This window comes from Stenella coeruleoalba (assembly GCF_951394435.1).
Source record: "Stenella coeruleoalba genome assembly, chromosome: 2".
NCBI lineage: Eukaryota > Metazoa > Chordata > Mammalia > Artiodactyla > Delphinidae > Stenella > Stenella coeruleoalba.
Window position 1 is genome coordinate 132086902 of NC_137147.1, and position 18808 is coordinate 132105709.

The 18808-nt window shown below is 43.1% G+C and overlaps 1 protein-coding gene across 4 annotated transcripts in view; it reads right to left on the bottom strand.

Moving 5' to 3' along the window:
* PEAK1 (pseudopodium enriched atypical kinase 1) overlaps nt 1-18808 on the bottom strand; it is a 299273-nt gene that overhangs the window by 461 nt on the left and 280004 nt on the right. For 3 of the 4 annotated variants that reach the window (XM_079912000.1, XM_079911999.1, XM_079912001.1), the window contains one exon: nt 196-7417. In XM_079912000.1, coding sequence (XP_079768126.1) covers nt 6257-7417 — 1161 coding nt within the window. In that variant the 3' untranslated portion in view covers nt 196-6256. Of the gene's footprint in view, nt 1-195; nt 7418-18808 lie in introns of those variants that run through there. The other variant, XR_013826945.1, reaches the window with a different exon arrangement.

The window sequence follows — 18808 nt, forward strand, 5'->3', positions numbered from 1 at the left end:
ACACTGTGTGTGACCGTGTACCTTTAGGAACAGGCAAACGATGTGGATTCTGTAGCAGATGACATTGTACAAGGCCCTGCCTTGCTCATATTGTCTGCAGAGCTCTGAGATGGCCACTCAGAGGCTCAGCCTCAGCCTGCTAACCAAACCTCTCAAACGCGTAATAGTACAAACCCAGGAAGTCTATACGGTGACTGGTCACCAGGGGGCGATCTCACACAGCAAACCCGCAGCCCTCTGAGCTCTGGGGGAAAGCTGAAGGCCTTCTCGTTCCCTTCCATGCCTAGTTTTCTCAGTTTAGGGAGGGAACGAATCGAAATATAGTCCAGGTCAGCAGGGAGGAGCATTCAAGAGGGCATGCATCCTGGGATTTAAGATGTAACCATGTCTGCAACCAAACTCCCCCTCCCCCGCAGCACGTCAGTGTGGGAGAGCTGCTGAAAGGACAAGCGCTCGTCTGGTTTTTAGTGTATATGAAAATGAATTTATTTACACAGTAACATGATGCCACAGAGAACACAGCAAAGTACCACAGCAAACCAAAGGGCGGCGCCACCTGGTGACAGAGGGGACCTTTCATTGGTAGGTTTATACAACTCCAAAACATGTTAAGTAGAGGTGAAGCTCCAGGAAAGAGCAAAAGAAACAAGATTTTCAAAAAGAGAGCATGGGCAGAGCCATGGGGAATGAAAGAGAGAGTGGAATGAGGGCTGCCATGATTCAAATCACTGAGAAGGACAACATCTGGCTTCTGCCCTCATCTCACGCCAAAATGCCCGGCATATCATCAACAGAAAAATCCCATCCCAGTGTGTTCACACATCTGCTAAGGGAAGGGATAACCAAGTAGTATTTGGAGCAAGTTTCCTGAAGCAGTGTGGTTTATCTTTCAAAAACGCTACCCTGAAGCCATAGGACTGGTTCAACATTCAAGTTATCATGAGTGCGGACACACACATACTTTCCACACACTACACGGGCAAAGTGGATTTTCCATAATATAATATTTGTAGCAAAATATATGACTCTGTACTTCTGCTAGGTTAGAAAATGTCCGACCTCTTTGGATTCCCTGAAACTTTCTGGATTAAAAAAAAAACAACAACAAACATGGAGGCAAATGGATGGGTAAAGGTGAGAAGCTGGAATAAACGCGGAGGCTCTCTGGAGTGGGAAACATGCGATGGGACGTCCGGATGCAAGCCCCTGCCGCCAGCCCAGGTGGGGAAAGCTTCTAGCAGTGGCTGACGCAAAAACCTACTCTAATTTCAAACAGCTGCAGAGAGGGGGGTGTTTAACAGCTATATAGCACCTTGTACATTCTGGGCACTTATAAATATTAAATGGTGGTGATGGTGAGTGATAAACACCTCAGTAGGAAGGTTTATAAAAAAATATTACAATTTGTTAAGAAATTTCCCAAGAGTTCTTTAAACAAACCTATGGAAACTACCATATCTCTTTTAAAAAATTCCTCAGCTCTCAGTATTACGTGGATATGATGTTCCCAAGCTGAAGTTTGGGCAGTAGTCACAACCATGTCAACGAGAGAGCAAACAGTTCCTTCTCCTTAAATACTGGGGAACTTTATAATCTGCGCAAGGTTTTCTTCATCATCATCATCTTGTTTTTCCTAATACACAAAATGGACTTGTTTTAAAAAAATAGGTGCTTATTTGAGGATGCATTATTTTATCAGCTGAATACCTGGATGTGGAATGTATGTGAATTCTCCTCCCATGGCATCTGTCATAACTCAACCTCATCACCTAAGAAGCATCAGGACAAAAAGGCTTGATTTCTTTGGCATAATCTCTACCTAGGATCTTGCACTGCACCTCTTGTGGCTTCCCTTATGGCATCATTTTTGGTCCAACGGAATCCCCACTTTCAGCGCTGCCATCAGCGTGGACAGCTGGGCCGCAGTGCGCACTTCAGCAAGAGCAGCACTTGGATTCGTCTCCGCACAGCACTTAGGGCCTTTGAGAACATGAGCTTCAATGAGGTAAAACTAATAACCCGGTTTCGTGGGCAGCCATCCTGTTTACTCATTAGGCTGAACCAGAATCTTTAATCCTTATCAACTAGTGAGGGGAATAAAAAACATGTCAGAGTTAACCCAGGGAGTCAAGTTCCTCCCCCTCACCCCAAAGTATGCTCATACTTCATTTATACATCTAGAATCATTTGGAATATAGTGCAGAATAAGAAGTCCATCCCAATTTCTGGAACTAGCCTGTATTTTTTTCAGATCACTGCTGGTGACATCTAGGGAAAAATCCTAGTTGCAGGTTATCAGCGAAATCAAGTCAGGTTACTTCCCAGCACCAAAGTGTTCTTAATTCAAATTTGGGAAGCTGAGTGCAATCCTTCTACGCCCTACCGTTTAGTAGGCCCCAAACATCTTTCATGGAAATTTTACAATGCTGGGAACTTTAAAATACAATTTTAGGTAGTTTAACTCCCAGAAATATCATTAATATTTCTAGAGGTTCAGATCTCTTGGCTTAGAGTTTTCTAAGTTCACAAACTTATTCTGAGTTTGGAAGCACAACTATCCCCCACTGACAATGAAAGCTTACTCAGAGTCTTGAAATCCTAACAAATAGGTTTTACTTTTAGCCCCTCAACATCAGTAGGCTAGGGAGTGTGGGTGCTTGTGCCCCCCCATATATCTCACCCGGTTTATCTTCCGAGGGCAAAACTTGAAACCCACTGCCATATTCCTGGCTTCCAATTCAGACTTAGCCTAGGGGTTGGTGGACGTCCTTCCCGATTCTTTTGTTGTTGATTCCACATGTTGCAACTGCTCTTTTCCCCATCCTGCTGTTATTCTTGATGAATTAGCTTCTGGGCATCACACTAGTACACCAAAGGGGCTCTCCTCAGGCTAGCAAAAGAGCCCTCTCACAGCCCCCGTCCTTCCTGTGGAACATCTAATTCCCTTCCTTCCCAGACGAGGTTATCATGCTAACAAGGCACTCTGCTGTACATTCAGTCTTGGTCTTGGCTACTCCAGCCATTGTCCTGTTTCTCTAGTACCCAAATGTGTACGAGAGATTATTCTTGCTCATGTGGCTTAAGGAAAAGTTCCAATAGCGGCTTAATTGTTCAAATTCTCAATATAAATGGAAGAATCTATAGTATAAATTTCAATAGAAGAGAAAAAATCCAATCAGTATTGAAGACAATAACTTGACATTACTTGAGAAAACAAAGTGCTATACTAGTCACAATCCAAAACTCATATATATATATATATATATATATATATATATATATATATAAATATGTATGTCTGTCTGTGTCTGAGGGCAGGATTTCTTTCCAGTTGATGAATGTATTCGAAGTTCCTACTACAATTAAAATGGAAATGTAAAATATTTGTGATAATATGAGATTGACTGAATTTCATCATATTTGGAAAAATATTTGGAGGACCACCTGATGTAAATACTTCTTGCCTAGAAATAGGGTTATGTTGCCTATTCTGCTCTAACCTGTAACACCTTCTTCCCTCCCCACCTTACATTCCTTGGCCCTCACTCAGAGAGCTGTTAATCTAGCCACCCGTCTCAGGGAAGCCTGAGTCCCTTCTCTGACTAGTTGGCATTACTCTTTTGCCCTTAACAAATCTGAATATGAAAACAGTACTAAACACATCTGATGTGAAGAGGTGCTCGGTTTGCCAGTGCTATGAGATAACGGTAGTGGAGGGTGTCCATGATTATAATACTATAGAGTTAAAATGAAGAAGACTGGGTCCAAGGCAAAACAGAAACAGAGAAAAAAAGTGTGTGTGGTGGGGGAGGGAGGATACCTAGAGAACAAATAGAGGGACCAGGAAACATTCTTCATTAAATATGAAACCTCATTAAATAGTCAACATTCAAATTTACATGGGCAAGGCACCACGAGAGTGACATTGAGAAAGTGTCTCAATATGCAAACCACGGAGGGGGGCTGCTAAGGGAACGTGCTGGCTGACAGGGTCAGTGGTCTGTGCACTGCCACTTCAGTGTATAATTGGGCAGGGAGTTATGTGCACGTGGGCTATGCTAAGGTGAACCGAACACCAGCCTGCTAGGCAAGGTGTGGTCATGTCACAGGACACCGAGAGAGAGAGTGGACTGCTGGCCTGCAGCGGCATGCCCACCTTGTGGCCATTCCTAGGGGCAGAGCCTTGTACTCTGGCCAGAGGAGACAAGGCTCTTTGTGGGCCAACCAGCTCTCTTCCCTGGAAGTCCTGTACTGCTGGCCAGGAGGACAGGCACATGTTCCATAGGGAGCCTCACATGTCCCATTCTCTAAAAAAAAAAAAAGAAAAAGAAACAAAAAAGAGCACAATAAAATACATTCTTCTCCTTTCTTGATCCTCTTTGATATAGGTGAATCACATGAAAGGTTGTTAATAATGTTAAAAGTTTAGAAATTACCAAAAGGCCACTAACGTGCTATCTAAGTAATACTGCACAATCAGGCTTGGCTTTAACAAATTCTGCACCGGTAGATGAGGGGCCCAGGGCTGTCTCACCAACCAGTGCAGAGAACGTGTCTATCAACCCTGCCACAGGTTGCTCCCCCAGAGGCCTGGCCTCTACTTCCAGCGTGCATGTGCACACACACGGGTACATACGTGTACACACTCTCACACTGTCTGAGTGACTCTTGGGATTTCAAGGTTGAAGTAAACAGAACAGATACTCACAGTTTTGAATAAAACACACACACACACACACACACACACACACACATACACGCACACACCCCGGTGGAAGGAACACTCGTCACTCAGCTCAAATATGTGCCAAGGGAAGAAGGGGAGGGTTTCTGGAGATATTGCTTCAGGTGAAGTTGCAACATAAACATTGTATATACAGCTAAAAAAAAATACATACCAAAATTGCACATATATCCATAGAGGAAGAGCACAGACCCCACGTGCGGTGAACAGCTCTCAGCCACCCACCTCAGCAATCCAAGTTCCCTGGGAGCTGTCCTCCAGAGCCATTTCAGAGGGTCACAAGGAGCAATGTGCCTGTGCACTGGGAGGCAGTCTCTCTAGAAAAGGCCGGCATTCTGGGGAGGAGGTCAGCAGTCTCATCAGCGGCCTTCTCCCCTTCCCCTGCCTTCTGGCCGTCCTAACAGCCAGCCACGCCATGCCCTCTAAGGAGACGTTACAGCTCCACTGACAGCCGTTTCGTGAAGGGCTGTTGTCTACAGCATTTGGTAGACTAGTTAACGCTGGCTACTGACAGAAGGAAGCTGGCCAATTACTGCTCGAGGGAAAACTGTGATCTGGGCACCGGCAGCCCTGGCTGCCAACGTTGACAGCTCTGACAGTAATCAAAGAACAGTACTTTAAGCTCTGTCCCCCTGATGTCCCCTAGAGAATTGCACATGCAGGAAAATCATCTCCTTGTGTCCTGCCAGCTATTTATAAGATCTGAACTGCACTCCACCCTGCTGAGGCACTGGTGACACCACCTTGGGTCAGCTCTGTAATGGGCCACAAGTGGCTGATAAACCCAAACTTCATTGGCAAGTGGGGAGAGAGTAGAGGTGAGGGAGAATCAGGCAGTGGCAGCAGAGGGGAGACGGTTAGGGCCGCCCTCCATGCAGTGCACACACTTATCGATAATAGAAATGAAAATGGGTTCATGACCCAGAGGGTGGGATCTCTCCTCGTCCTTCTACTCCTCCTGGAACAAAGGATACAGTCCCCGGAACCAAAACTGGGCTGATGCTAAGGATGGCAGTTCCGCCTGGTAAGAGAGTCAGTTATTGATCCTTTAAAGAAAGAAAGTCTGTTGTGAGAGCTTAGTGGATGGTGGTAAGGACTGGTTAAATCCGTCTATTGCTAGTGAGACTAAATACACGGTGTTAAAAAGACAGGGGCTATTCAGAATTATGGAGGAACTGGACCCAGCTCACTGAGTTCAAACCAGAGGAGCTGTCCCTTCAAGGACATGTCTTCACTTCCCCTGCATCTGGGGGACAGTTAGGGTGGAAGGCATTCCCATGGAAGGCAGCTGCGTGTTTGTGCGGCTGACTTTCTGTGAAATTAAGAGGGACTCAGCGTCTCACTGGATTTAGAGCTGAGGACAACCTTTCAGAGTGGACTCATCTGTTCATGGATGGGGATGGAAGGCTCGTCTCTCCCCTTTCCTTGAATTCTGTGTGAGTACTAGGAAGGGAAAGTATGTGAGCCACTTGAAGAAGGTGACAATGAAGTAAGAGCAGCAACTGGGACACGTTAACGGGGCTGCAGGATTTTCACGACGCAGCTGAGGGAGTCTGGAGTAGCAAAAGCCAAATACTGAGCACAAAGCCAGTCCTCCAGGCTGACGCCACCTTCCCTGTCCAGGGACTTCTCAGCAAACTTGATCATGAGCAGTGTTCGCTTGATGTCTAGCCAGTTTTGGAGCAGGGCATTCCTCTGCACTGGGCTGGGGGAGGCAGTGAAAGTCTGGAAGAGGCCTTCCCGGGGGCCCCAGAGCAGACACTGGAGGATGCCTTTGGCGCCTGAAATGAGGAGTCGCTCAGAAGGGTTGGGGTTCAGGAGGCAGCTGGCCAGCTGCTGCAGGCCCCGGGAATAGGGGGAGCGGAGTGGGATGCGAGGCAGGTCTGCTCGAGTGTATTCCTTCTCCTTCAGCTCTGGGTTCTCATCGAAGGGGTTGGGCAGGTGCAGCATCTCGTAGATGAGGATGCCTGTCTGGAACTCATCACACTTTTTATACTGGGTGGCTGTGATGATCTCTGGGGCGAGGCGGGACTGGTCCCGGAGGATCTCAGGGTCCACCAGATGGCTCTTCTGCTTGGCTTGAGAGAAATTGCTTACTATGAGCCTCGTGGGACAAGAAGAGGTGGGGCTGGGCTCCGCAGGCCCAAGGCCCTGGGCAGGTCCCCCGGGCTGGTAGTGGACAAGCAGCAGGTTCTCCAGACGCAGATCGCAATGAGTGACGTGGTAGGGTTTGAGGTGCTCCAGGCCGGAGCACAGCTGTAAGAGCAGCAGACACACTTGCCTCTCATACACGTCAGGGCTTTTCCCATGCTGCGCTAGAGAGTCTCGCACGAAGTCGGCCACGGTGAGACAGGGAACCTCTCTGGTGATGACCACGACGTGGCTTCTCTGCTTCCTGCTAACGACTGCCTGGCTTTCTTTGTGGGACGACTCTGCTTCAGAGCTGGGCTCTGGGCTTTTTCCATCAGTTCCTCCTTTCACCTCTTCCGTCGCTTCCATTTCATCCTCTTCCTCTTCCGGGGCATCAGGGTCCTCCCAGGGAAGCAGACGTTTAGGAACTTCAGCAAGGAAGTGACCACAGTCCTGCTGGATGTTAAAATGGACAGCCAGACTCTGCCGGACAGCCAAGCTGTGATAATACTGCTGCGATTCTTTAGCTTTGCTCTTACAGATCTGTAAGAAGAAAGCAAAGAACACAATTTAAAATGCACACTTTCATAATAAGGCTTATGATGTGTAAAGAAGTGTTACCTGGAAGGTGACTGGTGGGAGTCTGGAGTGGCAAAGGCAACAGTGTTGCAGTGAAGACACAGCGTTAAGAGCTGAGTCTTCAGAAAGGGTCTTGGCAATCCTGTGCTGAGTGACAGCAACAGTGTCTACATGCTTAACTTCATGTGTATTATCTCTAGTCCTTACACTAACTCTTCAAAGTAGGCGGAGGACCTAAGAATTAAAGAAACAAACCAAAACCAAAACAAAGCAAAACAAAAAACCCCCAGGGTCACCAGTTTGCAAACCTAACTCTGTCTAACACCAAAGCTTCCTCTTTCCACTGTACCTTGCCCCTCATCTAGAAAACTGAACAACAAAAAGTCATTTTCCACCCGCTTTCTGTGGAGGTTTACAGCCTAGACTTATACAGCAGCTCAATAAATGGCTCATAAAGTGGGCCAGAATACCTTATTACATCACCGGTCAGGAGAGTGACATACAATTGGCCAGGTAAACTGTGGGTTTTCCTAACTTTTTAACGAATGTCATTGTGATGGTCACAACTCAGGCACTCATGGTTCACTGGCAGGGTAGAGATGAAAGAGTGAGAGAATCGTTGGTCTCAACTAGTCAGAGCAAGACCAACATTTCAATGGCAGGAGTCTGAGTTTTACACTTTCTCTTAACAGGCCTCACTGAAGGCCTAATATTCAAGCAATAAGCCACCTCAAAAAGACCTTAAGTGGTTACGGATCAAGGAAGAGTTGCTTGATCAAAAACATTAGCCAAGAGTTCTACATACTAAAACAACTATTGTATTTCTGGTCTTAAAGGGTTAGAAAAGCAAAGAGTAAATAAAATCACCCCTAAAGGGATTCTCCTCATGATATGATATGAGAAGTTGACAACGGAAGGCTGAGTCTCCAACACCAGTTCATAGATCATAATAGTCTAGTCCAGACAGATCCTCCACGACCCTGGGAACCAGGTGCACACTTGCCACTCTTCCTCCCCAGCAGGAGCACACTGCCGCATCTCACAAACACCAAAGCCTCCCAGCAACAGGTGCTCTGTAGTGTTTACATTTGCCCGTTTATTGCAGTAACACAGAAATGCAAATTTTAAAAAGCTTTTCTAGTCATTTCTATTTAAAAAGAAAAATGTACGTCTTAGGAGGACACTGATGGGTTCTCAGTTCGGAGAAGCAGCATGCTCTGATTTCCATTCAAATAGATATTAAAAAAAAAAAGGACCAAAGGCAAAGGAGTCTCAAGAGAGAGGAACATCCCTCTCTCATTTACTGTATTTATACATATTTATTACAGTTAGAGACTTGACATGAGTGATTCAGTGCAACACACACACACGCATGCACACATGCGCGCACACACACACAGAGGTCTGAAAACAAGTTTCTTCAAGTCTTCTACCACCTACCTAATAAGTTTGAGGGCACAGTAAGCATCTCTTCTTTAAGCAACCTTCTGGTCTTAAAACAGAGATATCCCCAGACTGAGTTCAAGTTCAAACATATATCTTTGGGAAAGTATTATCTTTGGAAAGCTCTCAAAGTCTCAGCACATGCGGTATAATATATAATCCTATACGCTCGTTAGTCACAACATGAAATCTTTCTATACTATACTGTTGGCAATATTTCATATTTATAGGTCACTAGGTATTTAAAAATCCTATACTAGTCATCACTTATTTGTATGGGAGTTAGATCCAGGACATGGTACCACTAACCCCATTTCCAGTTTTAATAATTTGCTCAATATCACACTGCCTACTGGAATGAAAGTTCAAAGGTCCCAACTCCTCAGCCTTTGAAAAGTCAATCAAATACCACTGAATTTGGCTGAATTAGACTGTGTAGTTAAACTCTCGCTGTCATCCTATAGAAAGGACACTCACCAAAGACTTGAGAGGCCTAGCATTTAGCCTCGCTACTAGCTGTGTAACCTTGGGCATTTCTCTTAATTTCTCTGGGTCCCAGTCTTTCTAATGAAGGAGACAATATAAAGAATACTGAAATCTACTTCACAGGGCAATTATGAGAATCAAATGAGATCAAGTATGTAGAGCATATCTGTAAACTACAAAGCTGTACAAATGTAACATTCATAATGACTAAAACAGTTAACAGGGCTTCCCTGGTGGTGCAGTGGTTGGGGGTCTGCCTGCCGATGCAGGGGACATGGGTTCGTGCCCCGGTCCGGGAGGATCCCACATGCTGCGGAGTGGCTGGGCCCGTGAGCCATGGCCGCTGAGCCTGCGCGTCTGGAGCCTGTGCTCCGCAGCGGGAGAGGCCACAGCAGTGAGAGGCCCGCGTACCGCAAAAAAAAAAACAAAACAGTTAACAATTTGTAAATGCTAAAATGATGCATTATAGAATCCTCATATTTTTTCGAACAAAGAGAGCAAGATAGAAAAATGCATCTTTGTTTTGAGTCTGAGAGCCACTAGCCTCAGCAAGGAGGCTCTCTGACCATAGGTTTCACAGAGGGCAGCTAAAGAGGGACCGTTAAAGTTTCACACCTCCATGCCAGGTCAGCCCTGACAAACAAGTCAAGATCAACAGCATGTTCTGATCTAAGACGGGACAACCTAAGGCTAAGAGAGAGAGAAGTGTTTGGCCCAACTGTAGTTTTCACTATGCCAAGTTGCACTGAAAAAAACTTGCCACCTTGTGGTTTGGCATTAGAAGCAGAGATGATACTCTAATTGTTATTTCTATTCTAATTTTATCTACACACACACACACACACGTTTATATAAGATATCCTAGAGCTTTGTCAGTAGACAAGAGCATGGATCCTACAACAAGAATTTATGTTTAGCTTCACAGATCAACTTGAGATAAAAGTTCAAAGTGATTTACAAAGAAGAAATGATAAATTGTTCAGTCATTTTGGATGCTCTGAAGGAAAATGGTCTGCCTAAATAGTCAAGCTGAGGAGGCAGCACTTCCTTATCTCTTCATCTTACAATATGTAGACAGGCTGGAGAATAATGGGTCACTCTAGTTGTAAGGGCAAAGGAGAAAGGGAGAAGACTGGAGTGTGAAAGAGGAAAACAAAATACCAGGGCTTCTGATTGGCTCATAACCATGAGAACAGTTACAACCAAAACACAGACCTATGGAGATCTCCATAATAGGATTTCTCACATGATGAGTATCTCATAAATCTTTATTATGGAGCCTGCGATGATGTTAATTTAGGTAGGAGTATTATGTTATTCTATGTACCACATAGTAGCCATTTTTCTTCAGATGATAAATTTCTAGTCCAAAAGTCATTTCAGAAAACGAGCCACTCTTTTCAGAACAAATGGACAGGGTTCTTCCAGCTGGTTGTTGTTTTTTTTCCTTCTTCCCTTACCCAGTATTTTCTCTAGCAGAGATCAAAGTAACTTCTTCTTGGCCTCCCATTTTTATTTACTTTTCTTGAAAGGAATTCATACTCCTTCCTTACAAAGTGTAGCTGGCTTGAACTGAAAGATCCACTCCTCAAGAAGAATGATTTCCACAGGACTCCTAGCCTTCACAAAATTTTGAAATAGGAACAAAACTGGAGCTGGAATGGTCCCATATCTTCATGTAAGATTCCCTTTTGTAATGGGAGAAAAATCATCTCATATTTGTTTTGACTGTATATGGGAAAGCCTATTTAAAATGCTGCCAATTTTGACAGACTGTACTGTGTACATTTTCTGAATGGGAAGAAAAGCCCTAGGAGAGCCTGAGCCACAGTGACACTAGAGGGAGCTGCAACATCAAGATCCTGGAGTCGTTTGCACGGAGACTGCAGCAAGAGAACAAAACCAGGCTGGCAAAGGTTGAATCTTGTAAAATATGCCATAGGTCCTCTTTGTGGACAAGTTCTCGGTTCTACGAAGGTGGCAATGCCTAATTCATGAAAAGGGAACGCTTCGTGTGAGGAGCACAAGCACGAAGGGATGCCCATCCTGGGCACAGTGACTCTTGCCTCTCTGCCCACTCACAAGGCACACCTTCTGGAGCTACCTCTCCAGAGGAAGCCAGAAGAATATCAAAAGGGACAGTCAGCCAGCTGGTGGCTCCACGCCCACCAATGTGGACAATACGTTGTCACAAAAACAGAGGTTTGGGGGAAACTGAGTGCTTGTCTGAGTTAATAAAGATGAGTGAAAACAGAGAAGGGGAAGGAGAAATATTGATTCCTATCAATTGTGCATTCAAACAAGTATCTGACAGCTCCTTAAGCTTCCTATCTGTGGAACACAGCATCCTGAAGCAATCTGGCCAGAGCCCCTAAATACAGTGGGGTGGGGGACTCCTCAACCACTGTTAAATCATCTGTTGGAAAATGGGGGAAAAAATGCTTCCAGAATCAGAGCCAAATTAATCTCTCCTGAGACCTTCTTAGACCCAGGTCAAAATATACAACACTTAACACAAGCCTGATCTTAGTGGAGAAACAGAGCTGACAATGGATCCTCTCACACAACCTGAGAAGTTTAATTTCAAACATTCATTTCAGTGCAGGAGCTCATTTTCTGTGTTGCTCATGGTAACTACTCTGCATACCTTTGAGGCAAATTTGCCATTATAAAGCATTTATGTTTGTTATAATAATCTCAACCTAGATAGCTAACTTTAAAAAAGTAGACTGTGGGGGGCTTTGACTGTAAAGCCTCATTAAAAGCAGCTGGGAAGGAGAAGACAGCGTTATGTGTCTAATGCTACTGACCCCTTCAGAATGCCTACGATGCCTGGGACCTGTAAAGAGGGTGTACATCTTGCTGCCCTTTCGGTATTGGGGAGTGGAATAGATATTCAGTTTAAGGCAACAAAGTAGGGAGGTGGGGGAAAAAGGTGGACATTTGGCAAAACAGGATGGCTATGGAATAAATCAGTTGTTGAATGGGGAGTGGTATTATCTGTTCTTACTTACGCTACCTTCCTCCCAAAGGCTTCCTGAAATGCTGGTGTTTGAGGGGTCTGCTCTCTATCCTCTTTTCTCATTGACATACTCCCTTCAGTAAGCTCATGGCTTCAGCCATCTTGATATACTGCTGGCTTTCACATCTACATTTGCAATCCAAACTTGTCTCTGAGCTTCAGACTTATCTATACAACGGCCTACTTGATTTCTCTCAATGTATGTCCCATGGATGCCTTAAACTCAACATAACCAAACCTGAACTTTTCCCCACCAAATTCCCTGTTATTCCAGTACGCCCTCTATTGGTGAATGGCTCTGTTATCTGTCCCAACAACTAGATGAGATATGAAGTTCACTCTGGATTTCTCCTCCATCTTCATTCCCTGCATCTAGTTAATTACCAACTTCTACTGATTTTGTTCCCATATAACTTTCAAATTATCCTCTTTTCTCCATCTCTATGGCTACCACTATCATTTGCTGGTCTACTACAAAAGATTTCCAACTGGTCTCCCTGCCTCTCATGTGATTCCCCTCAAATACACCTTCTACGTGGTCACCAGAGCCACCTTTCAAAAAAAAAAAAAATTGGATAAACTTCCTCATGGTTCCTCATTATCTTCACAGGATAAGGTCCTGGCTTGGCCTCTGTTTCTAGTTTTATTTCTCACCCCTCTTCCACTTTTGCCACACTGAACTACATGCAGCCAGAGCCCTACTCCTACCCTCCAGGTGTTCTCTCTGACTTAGGCTCCTCTTCTCCCCTCATATGCCTGAGGGATTCCCACTTACTTTTTTCAAAGTCATCACATGCATCATGTGTGTCAAGGAGAGAAAGTGCTATATACCCTAAACCTCCTTTCTGTTTCACCTGCATCTCATGTACATGTCTCTGTTATTACAGCTATCACATTTTTCTTTTGTCTGTCTTAAGAGCAGATATTTGTATCTTTGGGTTCCAGCACAGAGCAAGGCACCTAGTGCATGCTCAGTATGTCTGCACAAATACTAAGAAAGGTGACATCTGACCTGGTGTAGCCATAAGGCTTATTTACTCAGAACAGCTACAATATATGCATAGCTTTTATTAAACACATGGAAGTTGGCAAGGTGATGGGGAGGGGGTAATGGCTGACAAATCTGGGTAGTAAACACTCATGACCTGACTACACAAATGAGTAAAATCTGAACAATGAGGGCTGTCTGCTGAGTCCAGGCTGCCTTGGAGGCTCAGGGGTTTTGTATTGCACAAAACCACACAAAACGACACTGTTCATCATTCCATTCAATTTTCTCTTTTCCCCAAAGAAAACAATAATTACAAAATACAGGACTCTTCAAAAATATTCTACATTAGCTTTTATTTTTCTATTATGGGCCCAGTCGGCCTAGTATGCCTTCAGCTGACTTCCACTTTATCAGCAGGGATTCTCATTTCCAGCTCGCACTATGCACTTTACAGTTTCTCAGTCAACTTTAAGTGAGATGGATATGGTAGGGAATGAATGGTAGAGGGACAAAAATGAGAAACACTGAAGATCACACACACACTATACCATCTGTGGTATTTTGTCACATTACCCAAAAGCATAACTCCATACAGGAAAGAGTATAGAATGAAAACTGGCAAATTCTAAATTGATATCCATTATTTGGTACAACCTCACTCTAAGAATACAGGCTGATCACCGATTGACCTCAATTCCTTGATCTGCCCAGGAGGAGTACTGCTTTACTTGCTGCTACACAGCTAAGACCTATACACACTCAATGCCGTTACAAATATATTCAAAATGGATTAAGTGTTTAATATATAAATGCTGTCTGGGCCCCAAGTACTCAGAACTCCATGCTTTAGGAATCTGCTATGAGACCTGTCAGGTAGGCCAGGTTTTTTACAGCTTAAATTGCTGCAAAAATATTCACATGCCCAGAAAACATTTTGGAGTCTAGAAGAGAAATTCAAGAAGGCAACTGCATAAGATTTTACTATTTTATTTGTGATTTGTACTCATCAAATCTTTTTATGCTCCCACTCAGCATATGGATCAAAAGAAAATCACCTGTAATCACCTGTTCCTGAGCCAGTAATTTAGGCTGACAGAATGACACCCAGGATGATCACACTAGAGAAACTGAGGCACAGCACAGTTCAATAACCTGCTGAGGGCCCAGATTAGGAATTCACTTAATTTGAATCCCAATTTATAATTCCTATCTATGTCCTCTCACCTCATTAATTAAATCTATGGCTCTCTTTTCCTACTAGACAATTCATTTTGATTCTAGGTTTACATGAGTACTCCAAACTTCTCCTTTCTAAATCAATTTCCAGTTGAGACTTTAAGGCACTTCTGTATGCATTCAGCTCTGAAATAAAGTGAACACTGACCTAGGATGGCTATGAGTCTGTAGAGCTGGCTGCTGATTAATCACTTTCTGTGAAGTTCTAACGCTGGGCATATTTGTGTTGAATTATGATAATGAAAGTGGTTTCCTCTATAGCTTTTTCCTTGTCACTAAGCCAGTAATTAATTGCCTGATCCTATAGTCTGAACTAGTTGTAAATTCCTACCAACCATAGTTATTCCTATTAATGCTTTTTCATTTAGTGTCTTGCCTTCTCAGCATCCACCTAAATGAGATCATCGGAGACTCCAGAGTCAAAATGCAATAAAAGATGCTGGTCTCCACAGTTCACCTCTACTTTATTACAAGCTTTTAACAAGATTCTTGGCATAGCTGGAAGAAAAGAAGCTGCTCCAGTGCTGTAATAGGAAAGTGTACCTCTTCACTGAGCTTGGTGTGCTCTATCCCTGAGAACAAAGCCCAGGACTACTTTAAAAAGAGAAGATACCTAGTATCACAGAGTTGGAACTACTGGAAAAATAAGTCAGAAATTTATTCTTTTTGCTTATAAAAGATTTTCATCACCTTCCTCGAGGTAATTTCATCAATTTCTCATGTGGTCTCACATAGCAGTGTTTGTTATAAAATGATCTCATGACAACAGTGAAAAAAGAACATCCCACTGACACTGAGTCATAATTTTACCAACTGTCCACCCTACTTCTAGGCAAAAGGCTGTCATTTGTCCATTCAGGGATAACACTGAGACACAGCAGGGTCAATCTATTGACTCAGGTATGATATAACAAGACAAGTTCCACATAGGAATAAAGAGGCAGCCTGCCATAAAGCTAATGACGATACGCAAAAATAATTGTTCCTCTCTGCTCTCAGTTTCTTCCTGTGTAGAATGACGAAGGCCTGCCTTTCTAAAGTTGACGAGTGTACTTTGAAGACTACATTTGGTCAGTGGCTACCCAGATTCTTTGAAAGGTGGCAAAAGCAAGGTGGATTTTATTTAGAGCAGGGAAGTTAAGGGCTGGAGGCCAGCCAGCATGTAGCCACAGAGACAGACGGTCCAATCTACCGCGTGGTGGCTCACCAAATGGTGACGAGGGGATAAAAGGAGACACGAATAACACAGAAACAGGAGTTGAACATTAAATATTGTCTGGGAATCAATTTGGCCTTTCCTTCACCAAAACACTTAAAAATACACTGTGCTCACTGCCTCCTCAGCCTCCCCGTTCCATATTCCCACTAACTCACTGCATTGGATATCCACTTCCACTAGTACCAAGATTGTATTTTTTTTTGAGGTTTACCAGAGATTCAACTCCTGCCTTCTCCTCATTCTGCTCAAGCCTTCTGCAATCTTGGACTCTGATCTGTGGGCCCTTGTTCTTTGCTACATCCTCTCCGAATTTTCCTGCTTTAGGTCACTTAGCTCTGTGGGCCTTTTCCCAATTTGCAGACTCTACCACTACAATCTCATACATTCCCACAGTTTGAACTAAATCAAGTTTATGAGAGGACTAGGTAAACTTGACCTCCCTTCTGAGTACCGAACTCACATTTTTGTCTGGTTACAGGCTTTCTCTTTACTTGGCTATCTCATGGGCATGCTCCACAGAGAGCTCATCTTTCTGGTTTTTCTGATTCATATTTCAGTTAATGGCATCACCATCCTCCTGGGGTTGCTCCTCCGTGAAATCTTAGCACAGTGCCCTCATCCTACATCCAGCCACGCACCAGACATGGTCGACGGCCTGCCTCAGCTCTTTCACTGCCTGTCTCTTCTTTTCCATGGTCCTATTTCAGGATCTCTTTATTATTTACCTGGATAATTGCAATAGTATAATGACTGGCTTCCCTGCTTCCGATTCTTCTGGACTCTTCCACTGCAGTTTACTTCCAAAATCATTAATCTTATGTCATCTTTCTGTTTAAAAATCCTTAATGGTTTCCCACAAAACACAAAATAAAGCCTAACCTCTTAAGCTCATCAATCAAAGCCTCTAAATTTGGTCCCAAATCTTTCCATGGTTCAATTTTCCACTGTTCTCTCCATGCACTGTATTCACCCCTAAGAATCATGTGAAAGGGACACTAGAGGTCCTTTTTTATTGGCCCTGAGGTAAGTGTTAACAATGACTTCTTTCATTCATTAATCTTTATTTATCTTTACATTTCCACACCACTGTGAACCTTTATTATCCGTCTTGTTTAAAAGTTATTTATGCCTTTGTCTTTCCCACTGGAATATATGCTCTTTGAAGGCAAGGTTTTTGTCTTATTCATATGTATTTCTGTATTCTGTTAAATGTGATATAACAGAGATATCACAATGTTTTATACAGTAAATGTTTGCTGAAAGGTCAAGAAATATTTATTGAATGCCCATTATGTACACGTGGTGCAGTGGATAAGATGCTGCACTCTCAATGCAGGGGGCCTGGGTTCTAACCCTGGTTAGGGAGCTAGATCCCACATGCATGCCACAACTAAGAGTTTGCATGCCACAATTAAGGAGCCTGCTAGCCGCAACTAAGGAGCCCCCTGCCACAACTAAGACCTGGTGTAAATAAATAAATAAGATCAGAGAAGAAAATTCACAGAGCTGGATTCTTTAAGAAAACAGAGGTGTTTTCTAGGTACATGAGAAGAAGAGTGGTAAAATAAATAGCTACCATTTACTGAATGCTTACTTTGTGTCAAATGATGCTCTGAGCACTATATACATCTCTATGTACATACTGACTCTTGTGATTTTTCACAATGGCTTTAAGAAGAATGAAGTTTTTTCTCCATTTTACAGATAAAGACACTAGGCTTAGAAAAGGCAAGTAACTGGGCCAAGGTAACACAGCTACTAAGCTGCTAAAGCACAAATTTAAAGCTCAGTATCAAATGATCCCAAATCTCCAATTCCTTAGCTTTTTCAATGAAAAGACATTATGACATCATTTTTAAACAAAATAAAAACTGCCTATAATCCTCACCACTCTAAATTTAGAAATTATTTGCATATTATGGTCATAGTATTTGGTATTCTGCTATATTAATGTGACATTTTACAAAAAATGTTTTCCATGATTTTATACAGTCTTCATGATGACCATTTTTAATGGCTGCAAACATTCCATTGGGATGATATACCATAATTTATTACATTGTTTCCTTAATATCAGGCACTTTGTTTCCAATTTTTGGCAGTGCTAAAATTCTGAGGGATTGTAACATGAGTAGCTTTCTCTCATAATTTTAAGGAAAGATGTTTATGACTTTGAAGGAATGAGAAAGAAAATATCTAAGTGCAGAGCCTATTAAAAATATGCTCAGGCTAGTGCCTAATATTAATGAAGAATAACAGAGAGTGACAAAAGAATGTTGAGAAGTAATTTTCTATTATTGTTAACAACAATAATGCAGTTTTATTATATTTTATATATACTTCATAGTTTACAAAAGCAGTTTCACTACATAAACACGTACACATATAACAATCTTACAAGGTAGGAAGGGCAGTGAAAATCAAGGGAGATTACATGACTTGTTTGGGAATACACAATGATAGATTCAGAATTTGGACTCATGTCAGCTGACTACTTTTAGTTGAAGACCGATACAATTCAGATATCACACTGAATGAAAAACAGAATAAAGCTATGAACTGAACTGTGTCTTCCCAAGATTCATATGTTAAAGCCCCAACCCCCAATGTGACATATTCTCTCCCCCACCCTCCCAAGCCCTGACATAAGGACACAGAAAGAAGGTGGCTGTCTATAAGCCAGGAATAGAATCCTCCTTTCCAGTCTCTAGAACTGGGAGGAAATAAATTTCTGTTGTTCCTAAAGCCATCCAGTCTATGGTATTTTGTTATGGCAGCCCAAGCAGACTAAGACCCTGTTACTGAGAAGTGGGGCACTGCTGTAACCAATACCCAAAAATGTAGAAGTGGGTTTGGAATTGGGTAGCAGCTGGAAGAGTTTTAAGATTCATAATAGAAAAAGACTAGATACTTATGAACAGACTGTTGCTAGAAATATGGACATTAAGGGTGATTCTG